We start from the raw sequence: 10,769 nt of genomic DNA, 5'->3' as shown, positions 1-10,769 counted from the left end.
CCCTGCAAGAAAATACGCTTCAATATGTTAATTTGATGTCCAGCCAAATCATCACTCAAATATGAAGGCTGAATATTAAATCAAGCAAAACTCATAGAGTTACCTCTTTCTGTCCCCTTTCTGGGGGGAAAAATTACTAGAAAATATGCTTGAGGGCCAACCCCCCCCAAAAAAAAAAAAAAAAAAAAGGAATTGTATTTTCACCTCACACATGTACAGAGAATGGATGTCATCACTCCCATTCTTAAGATTAAGAGCCAAGTCAACAGAAGCCATAAAGCGCAGGACTACTTACTTGGCTAGTAATTTGGACAAATCACTAAAAGCGGAGTGCAGACAGGGAGACACGCCCGGGCCTGCAGGCAGAAGGGGGCTCCCACACTCTCCTGGCCTTTACTCCCAGGGACCTCACCAAGTTCTCACGGTAGGGAGCCAAGAAAGATCCCCACGTGGAGCTGGCAGGAAGAGGGGAAGAAAAGCCACAGTTAAACTTCCCAGATTCTTCTGCCTAACAAGGGGGGATGGACTTTGCCAGAAGCAAACAGGAAAAAAATTATCCCCGCTGGAGAGAAAGGCGGCTAGTCCCTGCAGCCTTCTGAGGGCTTCTACTGGGAAAACCAACAGCTGAGGGAAGAGGGGACATGGCTTCAATGATACAGACTGGTGATGCTTCAGGCAAGGAAAAAAGGCACATGGTGGGGGTGGGGGGGAGTGACACTCTTAGACAAGGGACAGAAGCACATGTGAAGGCTACAGCCCGGAGACCTAGGCCCACCGAAAGTCTAAGATCAGTCAAGGTGTAGAACAGCCCCCACTCCCAACATCATTCTCGTGTCACAGCAGAGTATCATAGGTGACAGATATGCAAGACAGACTCTTTCTGAAGAGCAATACTTTGGGGGCACCTGGGTGGCTCAATAGGTTAGGCATCTGACTTCGGCTCAGGTCACGCATGATCTCACAGTTCGTGGGTTTGAGCCCCATGTCAGGCTCTGTGCTGACGGCCAGCTCCGAGCCTGGAGCCTGCTTCGGATCCTGGGTCTCCCTCTCTCTCTCTGACCCTCCCCTGCTCATGCTCACTCACTTGCGCGCTCGCTCTCTCTCAGAAATAAATAAAACATTTAAAAAAATTTTTTTTGAAGAGGAATACTTAGGGAAGCCTAAAGTCAAATCTTACTTTTATGATTCCAGCGAACATTAAACGCAACCTAACTTCCAGTCAGATTAATGGAAGCCCTCACACTAAAGGAAAATATATGTTAGTTCTTTTTATCTGATACAACAGGTCTAGCTTTTAACCAAAAAGTTACAAAGCATGCCAAAAAAGAAAAACAGTCTGGAAAGACAAAGGAAGCATCCCAAAAGCATTCAGGGGTTACAGAGACGTTATAGCTTAAAAAAAAAAAAAAAAAAAGTTTAAAGAACTATTGTTAACATGTTAAGGGCTCTAGTGGAAAAAGCTAAAAAGATGCAGGAACAGATGGGTAATGTAAACAAGGAGATGGGAACTCTCAAGAAAGACTCATAAGGAAATGCTAGAGATCAAGAACATTAGCAGAAGTGAACAGTGCCTTTTGACAGGCTCATCAGTAGACCTGATGATTTTGAGGAGAGAATCCATGAACTTGAAGAAAAGTCAACACAAATCTCCAAATCTCAAATACAAAGAAAAAAAACGAAAAAATTTTAAAAACCCAAACAAAATGAATATCCTACAACTGTGGAGAACAATATCAAAGAGGAGTGACATAAACATAACTAGAGTTCCAGAAGGGTAGAATGGGACAGAAGGAAAATGTGAAGTAATCATGGCCGAGAATTTTCCAAATTTAATGACAAACACCAACCCACAGATCCAGAAAGCTCAGAGAATGCCAAGCAAGGGAAACAGTATGAAGCCTCTACTTAGGCATATCATATTCAAACAGCAAGAAACTAAAACAAAAAAAAACAACAACACTCAAGTCAGAAGAGGTTCAGACTTTTCATCAGAAAGCATCTAAGCAAGAAACTCGCGACATGAAATATTCAGAATGTTGAAACAGGAAGAGAAAAAAAGAAAAAAAAAACTAGCGGATAATCCAACATCCAGTGAAATTATCCTTTAAACATGAAGGAAAAACGACTTTCTCAAACACAAAAACTGAAAGAACTCATCGCCAATAGTCCTTCCTTATAAGAAAGATTAGAAGATGGATAAGGAAAAGGACATCAGTCAGAAACTTGGGTCTGCAGGAAGAAAGAGGGTCAGGGGAACGAATGAATGAAGTAAAATAAATATTTTAAAAACTTTTTTTCTTATTCTCAATATCCAAAGGTTAGCTATTTAAAGAAACAATAGTAATGTGCTGGGTGATAATAACATCAAGGAAATGAGTGACAGAAATGTCAGTGAAATAAATGACAGATATCCTAAGGGAGAGTAGGGAGGAACTGGGAATTCTTTATCACTAGGACGTGGGACAGCTGTTAAGACACTTGAAGCTCTTACAGTGTTCTTTGAATGTGGACCAAAGGGTATTTTGAAATGCAGACTATAAATCCTAGAGCAACCAGTAACCAACCCCTAAACAAGTTTAAAAAAAATAGTACATCAAAAGAAAATCCCATAAAATGGAATCCCATAAAATGTTCAACTCAAATGAGAGAAGGCAAAATGGGTAGAGAAGGGGACAAAGAACAAATTCAAGGAATTGACAACACTTACAAAGACTAGAATTTCAACAAACCGTATCGTGTTTCTTGCATATGGTAGCTCTTTTATTATTTAAACTTTAGTTAGCCAACACAGAGTTCAATATTGGTTTCAGGAGTAGAATTCAGTGATTCCTCACTTACATGGAACACTCAGAACTCATCACAAGTGCCCTCCTTAGTACCCACTGCTCATCTAGCCCATCCCCTACTCACCTCCCTCCATCCTTGAAGAGTCTCTCTCTTCTCTTCATCCCCCTTCCAAATGTTCATCTGTTTTGCTCCTTAAGTTCCACATAAGTGAAATCATATGGCATTTATCTTTCTCTGACCTGTTTCACTTAGCATAATACATTCCAGCTCCATCCACATCACTGTAATGGCAAGGTTTTTTTAATGTTTATTTTTGAGAAAAAAGGGAGGGTGAGAGACAGGGAAGGGGGGGGAGAGAGGGAAGGCGGAGAGAGGAAGACACAGAATCTGAAGCAGGCTTCAGACTCTGAGCTGTCAGCATAGAGCCAGTAGGGTTCAAACTCACGAACTGTGAGTTCATGACCCAAGAAGTCAGACACTCAAACAACTGAGCCACCCAGGTGCCCCAAGATTTCATTCTTTTTGATGGCCAAGTAATGTTCCAGTGTGTCTGTGTTCCAAATGGACATTTGGGCTCTCTCCATAGCTTAGCTCGGCTATTGTGTATAACACTGCTATAAATTTTGGGGTCCATGTACCCCTTCAAATCTGTATTTTTGTATCCTTTGGGTAAATGCCTATCAGTGCAATTGCTGGATAGTAGGGAAGTGTTTTTTTTGTTTTTGTGTGTGTGTGTGTTTTTTTAAACTTTTTGAGTAACATCTATACTGTACTCCAGAGTGGCTGCACCAGTTTCATTCCCACAAACAGTGCAAAAGGGTTCCCCTTTCTCCACATCCTTGCCAACACCTGATGTCTCCCGTGATGTTAATTTTAGCCATTCTGACAGGGGTGAGGTGGTATTACATGGTGGGTTTGACTTGTATTTCCCTGATGATGAGTGATGTTGAGCATCTTTTCATCCGTCTTTTGGCAATCTGGATGTCTTCTTTGGAAAAGTGTCTGTTTGTTCATGTCTTCTGTCCATATCTTAATTGGGTTGTTTTGTGGGTCTTGAATTTGATAAGTTCTTTACAGATTTCGGATACTAACCTTCTGTCAGATGTGTCATTTGCAAGTATCTTCTCCCATTCTGTAGACTGCGTTTGAGTTTTGTGTATGGTTTCCTTCACTGTGCAGAAGCTTTTTATCTTGATGAAGTTCCAATAATTCATGTTTGCCTCTGTTTCCCTTGCCCTCAATGACAGGTCTAGCAAGAAGTTGCTGCAGCTGACATGAAAGAGGTTGCTGACTGTGTTCTCCTTTAGGATTCTGATGGTTTCCTATCTCATATTTAGGTCTTTCACATCCATTTTCAATTTATTTTTGTGCATAGTGTAAGAAGAGCGATCCAGTTTCACTCCTGAATGTCACTGTCCCCTTGCAATTGTACTAAAAACAATAGGATAACTAGGAATAAATCTAAAGAGATAAAAGATCTGTATCCTGAAAACTATAAAACACTTATGAAAGAAATTGAAGAGGATATAAAGAAATGGAAGAGGATTCCATGTTCGTGAACTGGAAGAATGAACATTATCAAAATGTCTATACTACCCAAAGCAATCTACACATTTAATGCAATCCCTATCAAAATACCCACAGCATTTTTTTCACAGAGCTAGAACAAACAATCCTAAAATTTGTATGGGACCACAGAAGACATCAAATAGCAAAGCAATCCTGAAAAAGAAAAGCAGAAGTGGAGGTATCACAATTCTGGATTTCAAGCTATATTACAAAGCTGTAGTCGTCAAGACAGTATGGTTCTGGCACAAAAACAGACACGCAGATCAAAGGAACAGGGTAGAAAATCAACTATAGCACTTTAAACCTGAACAGTCTAAACACATCCATTGAAAGAATGTCTGACTGGATTAAAAAAGGAAAAGCCAAGAGGCCATTTTATACTGTCTACAAAAAACCCACTTTAAACCTAAGGAATCAGATAGATTAGCAATAAACAGATGGATAGACACCAGGCTAACTCCAATCAAAAGAAAGCTGGAATAGCCATATTAGTTTAAGATAAAGTTAAGACTTCAAAAAAAAAAAAATAATCAGAAATAGAGGGATTTTATGCAATGATAATGGAATTACATAAAAAATAGGTTTACAGAAATTTTATGACCCTGTAACACCTAGTATAAATTCCAATGCATTTGTAATAATTCGTTTTAGAGGTCTATTTGCTCTATGAGACTTCAACATATGGAGATACGGAGAATATTTTCTTTTGCTCAGCTTGGTTTCCCCAACACCCAACTCAATAAGTATCTACCAAATGTGTGAATCTGGATTTCATTAAGCTATGCTCATCAATTTCACTGTACAAGTGGGCTACCGTTACATTAAAAATACAAAGATCTTTTAAAACAGAAGGTTTTGGTTTTATGGTCATCCTCCACTATTACCAAATACCATCCAGTTTGATAACAGTGAAAAACAATTCTGATAAATGCACAAATTGTTCACATGGTTAAGATGCTACATTGCTTTGCCATTAACTGTCAATTTATTCATTTGAATTGATCCACAAGTTACTAATGCAAATGATACACACAGAACACAGGAAATGATTTGTGAAAAGATTAAAAATAAATTAAATGTATGAACATTATAGAAGGACAACTCTTAATGAACGTACAAATTTCAAAATGCTGAATTTTGTCAATTTAACTTGTATACTAAGGCATAGTTAAATAACGTATACCACTAAAGCCAACAAAATGCACATATGAAATGGCATTAGACAAATCATAGAGTCCAAAAATGAAAAACGTGGTATATGATACTTTATTCAGTTTTTCCTATGTATGATTAGAAATAATACCTGAAGAGAAAAAATACTTTTCATCTGGTCATCTCTCTAAATTACACAGTTCAGTAACATCTTCATTTCTATCTGGCTGGCTTAAAGAAAAAAATTTGAAATTTCAATTACTTCCATAAAACTCAAAAGACCACATATCTTTATGAAAAAATTATTTTGCACTCAGGAATACTTATTTAAAATTGCCCAACTTCTTCAGATAGCAGATGATTTTCACTTTACTTGGGACCTGCCCCATATATACCCAATAGGTGAAAATCTGATGTCCTCAAATAGGATGCATAGGAACAATTAGTCACAGGATGAAAGGTTCTCCCTCTATCAAATGTCTTTCAAAGTTTCTTTCAAACACCACTACTCAATTTACTAAAATTCATTTCCATTCAGCTTTTCAGCCAAATGATTATAAAATGTGTATTTTCATAGGCTTATATTTGATGTTCCATCTGAGGCAGGGAGAATAGGAAACATGGACCACTTACCTGACATGCATTATAAAGGAGTTGGTGTTCTAGTTTTTTAATACCCAGAATCTGCTGGAACATCTCATAGAGTTGTTCCTTGCTCAGAATCAGTTCAGACACAGCACTTAAGGCCATTCTGTTGGATTGTTTGCACAAGTCCTCTTCACCTCTGTAAATGGCATCAAATTTGGCTATCCATGAACTGAGCACAGTCTCTTTGCTCAAGCCATCAATTTCTGGAAGACTCCGCACACGTTTTTCTATGTTTTTCTTAAACACCTCTCTGAAGTCATTAGCAGAACATCCTCCACTCTGAACCATCCTGGCCACTCGATCACTCTTCAGAAAAACCTAGAAGACACACACACACACACACATACACACATACAAAACAAACCAAAAAACCATTTACAATTAGGCAAGAACACTAACACCTGCTTTTAGCAATCCAGTCAGAATGAGGACATCAAATATTCTACACCGATTCAAAATGTTTTCTAGCACGTGGTAACTAATAACATAATGGAGGACCCAAATCTTCTAAAATGACTAAGTGTTATAAGAAACAGTAATGAATGCTGAAAAATCTGTAATATGAGCCAACCTGAACCAAATGCACCTCTACCTGAAAGTCATGGGCATATCTGCAACTGAATCTTTTCAGAGTTAATAAGGTAACTGGAGATATCAACTTCTTTATCTGTACTTACCAGTTCAGGCTAGGTTTACAGCAGGGAAATGGGTTCCAATTATTTTAGTCAGGATCTGAAGAATAGTGGGGCAAGTCTAGTATCCAAATCAATACCTAGCATGTGTAACTATTAAACAAAACTGCTCCACAACTGGGGGGTTAGGGTACATCTTCTCCAACCCTGACTTCACTAGTCCACCAACTTCTCCCACATGTCTGGTTAAGAGCGCATGACAAAAAAGCAAAATCTCTAAGAAGCATCTAGCAGTCTGCTAATACCAGGTTAAGAAATAAAGACAACCAGAGCGAGAGCGAGAGCGCGCGCCAGAGAGTGTGAGTGAGCGCACATGAGAGAGAGATTCTGAAATAGAGAATACGGTCTTTTACTGTGCAACACATCACACTTGGCCTTAAAGCTCTCCTTTATTTTAGCTTACAGACCCAAATATGAGCAAATAGTAGTCAAGATTCAAATACTTATTCTCTTATCAATAGTCCTAAGAATCCTCTGCGAGTCAGATAGACTGCTTTTATTCCTTCTTTTCCTATAATGACAAATTCTTTTCAAAGAGCCTTTTGGATTATTCAGTGCAGTCCCATGAGTTTCATCTGTGAAGCTTGTGAAACAAAAATGCACGTTCACTTTTACCCTAAGAACTGACGCAGAAGACTGGTACTCCAAGTTATGACCCCGCTATTTAGACTAGACTCCCATCTTGTCTGTCTGCATGTCGGTAAGCAGCACACACATTCCATATAAAGTGACCTCACTGGTCCCATTGACTGTCACCTGACTCCAAATCTTTTCCCCAACGTTTATCTATCTCCTTAAAAAAAAAAAACCCGTCATTCACACAAAATATGGTTTCCTATCTTTGTTCACTGGCCAGAAAATTCCTGGCTCTCAAACATTTTGGTTGTCTAATATACGGAAATAGGGGCTGTAAGTTCTACATCAGGCAAGCACGTAAAAGACACACAGACAATGCTTCCTCTCTTGTTACCAGCTGTGGCTCAGTTATAGAAAATACTCTTTTATTTTCTAGGTTTCTAAGCTGAAACAGATTCTTAAGCAACAGATGTAACAATAATGCTTTTGTTTTATGCAGATCAATGAAAACGAAAATATTTAACAAGGTACTTTGTCCAAGAATACCATTAACGACTTTGATACACATGAGGGTGTCTTCATCTCCCTTCTAATCTTCATCTAACTGCACAACTCTCAGTAGGCACTAGAATTAAAGATAAAGTATACATACGTATTTTTTTCTAATTCCGGTGATACTGGTATACTGTTCAATGGAGACACAGAGAAGCTCAATGGACAATGTATTGCTTTTTTGTACCACCGTCTAGTACCCTGCCTGTGTCAGCTAGTATAACGTGACAGGGTGTTGGAGGGACACTGGAGGAAGAAGGGCTATTTTTTTCTGGTTCTCTTCTTATACTTGGAGCCATGTGGCACCACCCCCTGGACAGCTCCTCCCCAGTCCACCACCCCCACTGGCAGATTTCCAGTGAGTTCTGCAGCGCAGCACCTCAGAAGGCAGACACCCCCCCCAACCCCGAGTCCCATTAGTGTGGTGTTTCAGTGAACGTCTCCGCCACACAGTAGGACACGCCCCATCTTCTCCAACAAGGACCCGATCCCAGCCTTTGAGAGGCAGGGAGTGGGATCCTCTTCCAGATTTGTTCTTTCCCCAGGTGCTGTGCTCCCAAATTCTTCAGTTTTCCTCACCCATTGTAACCAAGCTCTCACTGATTTTATTCAATTGTTCCTGCTCAACTGTGCTTCTGTCTCCAGACTGCACCCTAATATAGAAACACTGAGATGCTGTAAGGAACGTTCTTTCTATGGGAGATTATTTGGAGTTGAGACAAATAACTTTTAAGAATTTGGTAGTTGTGTATGTAGCTGGAAACAGCAAGATATTTTTAATGTGCAAAATAAATACCTTAAGACTGGCTTCAGAAAAGCTTTTAATTGCTTGGTATTTGATACTTTAAGTTGGCAGGCATTTTATGTTTTCTCAACTTCTCCTGCCTAACACAGTGCTAAATTCTACCGAGGAACCCAACAATGTTTTTGAAGCACGGATAATAAGGAGTATCTGGAGTCTTAACTCCCCTATAAAACCATATGTGAAGCCACACTAACTCAGTCAGAATATACGTTACTTATGCATATTTACTAAATAACCACATTTCAGGCATTTTGCTAAATTCTGAGGGGACATAAGAGTGAATGGGCCAGAGACCCTGCCCTCAACGCTCACACAACCAGAGAGACAGAATAAGTCATCAAATAAAAGAATGGCAGCCTATGCAAGGGGGCAGGAAGTGGGGGGAGAAAAGGAACTCCACTGTCTGGAGACAAAGTTGAGGACAAAGAAGGCACAAAACAAAGACGGGGACCTGTGGATCTGAATGACCTATGGGTTAAAGGAGAAAAGGGAGAATAAAATACATTTCAGGAAGACAAAAGAAATAAAAGCATAAAGGCATAAAACAGCATGGCCTTTTGGGGGCAATGTCAGAAGTTTCATACTGCAGAAGCTTTAAAAGTAAGGGGGAGGGGAGCAAAAGCTGTGCCAAGCAGACCAACAGAGACCAGATGGCAAAATGCACTGTGAGCCAAGCAAGGGGTCCGAGCTCTCTCTGAGGACAGAGAGCCAATGGGGGCGGGGCACCCCAGGTACTGAGATGTTGAGAAGCAGGAGTTACACTAACAACTGGTAACAGCACCAAGGACAGAGGTCAATAGAGTAAAACAGAGATCAGGTTATGGGTTATCCTACAAGTACGGTACACCAGGTGCGAACAGGAAGGGCTTGATCTAGAGATCAAGATCTACCTCATGAACTAGAGAACTAGGGAGAGGCAAGAGGGAGTTAAAAGACAGAATTAATATGTGTTAGGATTTATAGAATGAGGAAAAGCAGGAAAAGTTCTATAGGGTGCCTGGATTCCATTAACCAAAAATCATGAAAGAATATAGCTGGAACAACTACTTGTGTGTGCGCGCGCACTGTTTGTATATGGCAGTGGGAGGTCAGGAGGGGACACGGATTATTAATGCAGTTTTGGCAGAGGTCAGCTTTGAAGACAAAGTAAGCTAAAAACAAAGAGTGAAGAAACTCTTAAATACCTACATTTAAATGGTTGGCAAAAAACTGGATCCGAGAGAGGGTGGCAGTGTCAGAGAAGTAAAAGGCAAAATATGACCTATTTGCTATCCAGAGGGGAGATCATCGCAAGAGAAATCAACTAAATTTACAATAGATTTTTTAATTAAGAAGAGTCTTTATCAGCAGAGGTCACCTTTGACAGAGAAGATTTCGTGGTGCAGAAGAGAGCGGGAGCCAATCTGTAGGAGAGAAAAGCGGACACGTTGTAAAGATGAAGACAGCAAACATGGAAACGAGAGAGAAGAGGGCAAGAAGCTGGACTGGGAGACTGCAGTTAGGCAATGAGGGAGACCAACCAGTAAAGAGGTAGTGTAAGGTGTGGATGACAGAAAATAATGATGGTGTGTCACTTCTGGGGTGCATTGACAAAAGACCACGGCATGCTCTCCCTCTCTCCCGTCATTTGCACCAGGGCAGCAAGCTGCTGTGAGGCAAAGAAAGGAGGCCCTCAGGGAACTAGGTCACCAAGAACCACACAAGTGTGCTGGACAACAAATTCTTTAGTCCCAATTGAGCCATGAGAAGAATGGCTGTCTCAGCTGGACTGTAACTTCATGAGACCCTAGGCAGAAACATCAGCTAAGCGACGCTCTGATTCCTCACGCTAAGGTATTGTGAGATGATATGTACACATTTGTCATTTTAAGCTGCTAAATTTTTAAGATAATTTGTTAGACAGGAATACAGAATACATTCACATACCCATATGGGTTACTATATTACTTCCGTTAGGTCTCAGATCATTTTCTGAGAGGAAGTACCGA

General features: G+C 40.1%; 1 protein-coding gene across 5 annotated transcripts in view; it reads right to left on the bottom strand.

The window, feature by feature from the left end:
- The window catches only part of CADPS2 (calcium dependent secretion activator 2), a 397,782-nt gene that overhangs the window by 332,203 nt on the left and 54,810 nt on the right, over positions 1 to 10,769 (bottom strand). For all 5 annotated transcript variants that reach the window (XM_077773241.1, XM_077773245.1, XM_077773242.1 and 2 more), the window contains exon 2: positions 6,142 to 6,474. In XM_077773241.1, the coding sequence (XP_077629367.1) occupies positions 6,142 to 6,444 (303 nt within the window). In that variant the 5' untranslated portion in view covers positions 6,445 to 6,474. The remainder of the gene's footprint in view (positions 1 to 6,141; positions 6,475 to 10,769) is intronic.

Source organism: Crocuta crocuta, unplaced genomic scaffold, assembly GCF_008692635.1.
Source record: "Crocuta crocuta isolate KB4526 unplaced genomic scaffold, BGI_CrCroc_1.0 scaffold16, whole genome shotgun sequence".
In the NCBI taxonomy this organism is placed as follows: domain Eukaryota; kingdom Metazoa; phylum Chordata; class Mammalia; order Carnivora; family Hyaenidae; genus Crocuta; species Crocuta crocuta.
This window is presented reverse-complemented; position numbering and strand designations above follow the sequence as displayed.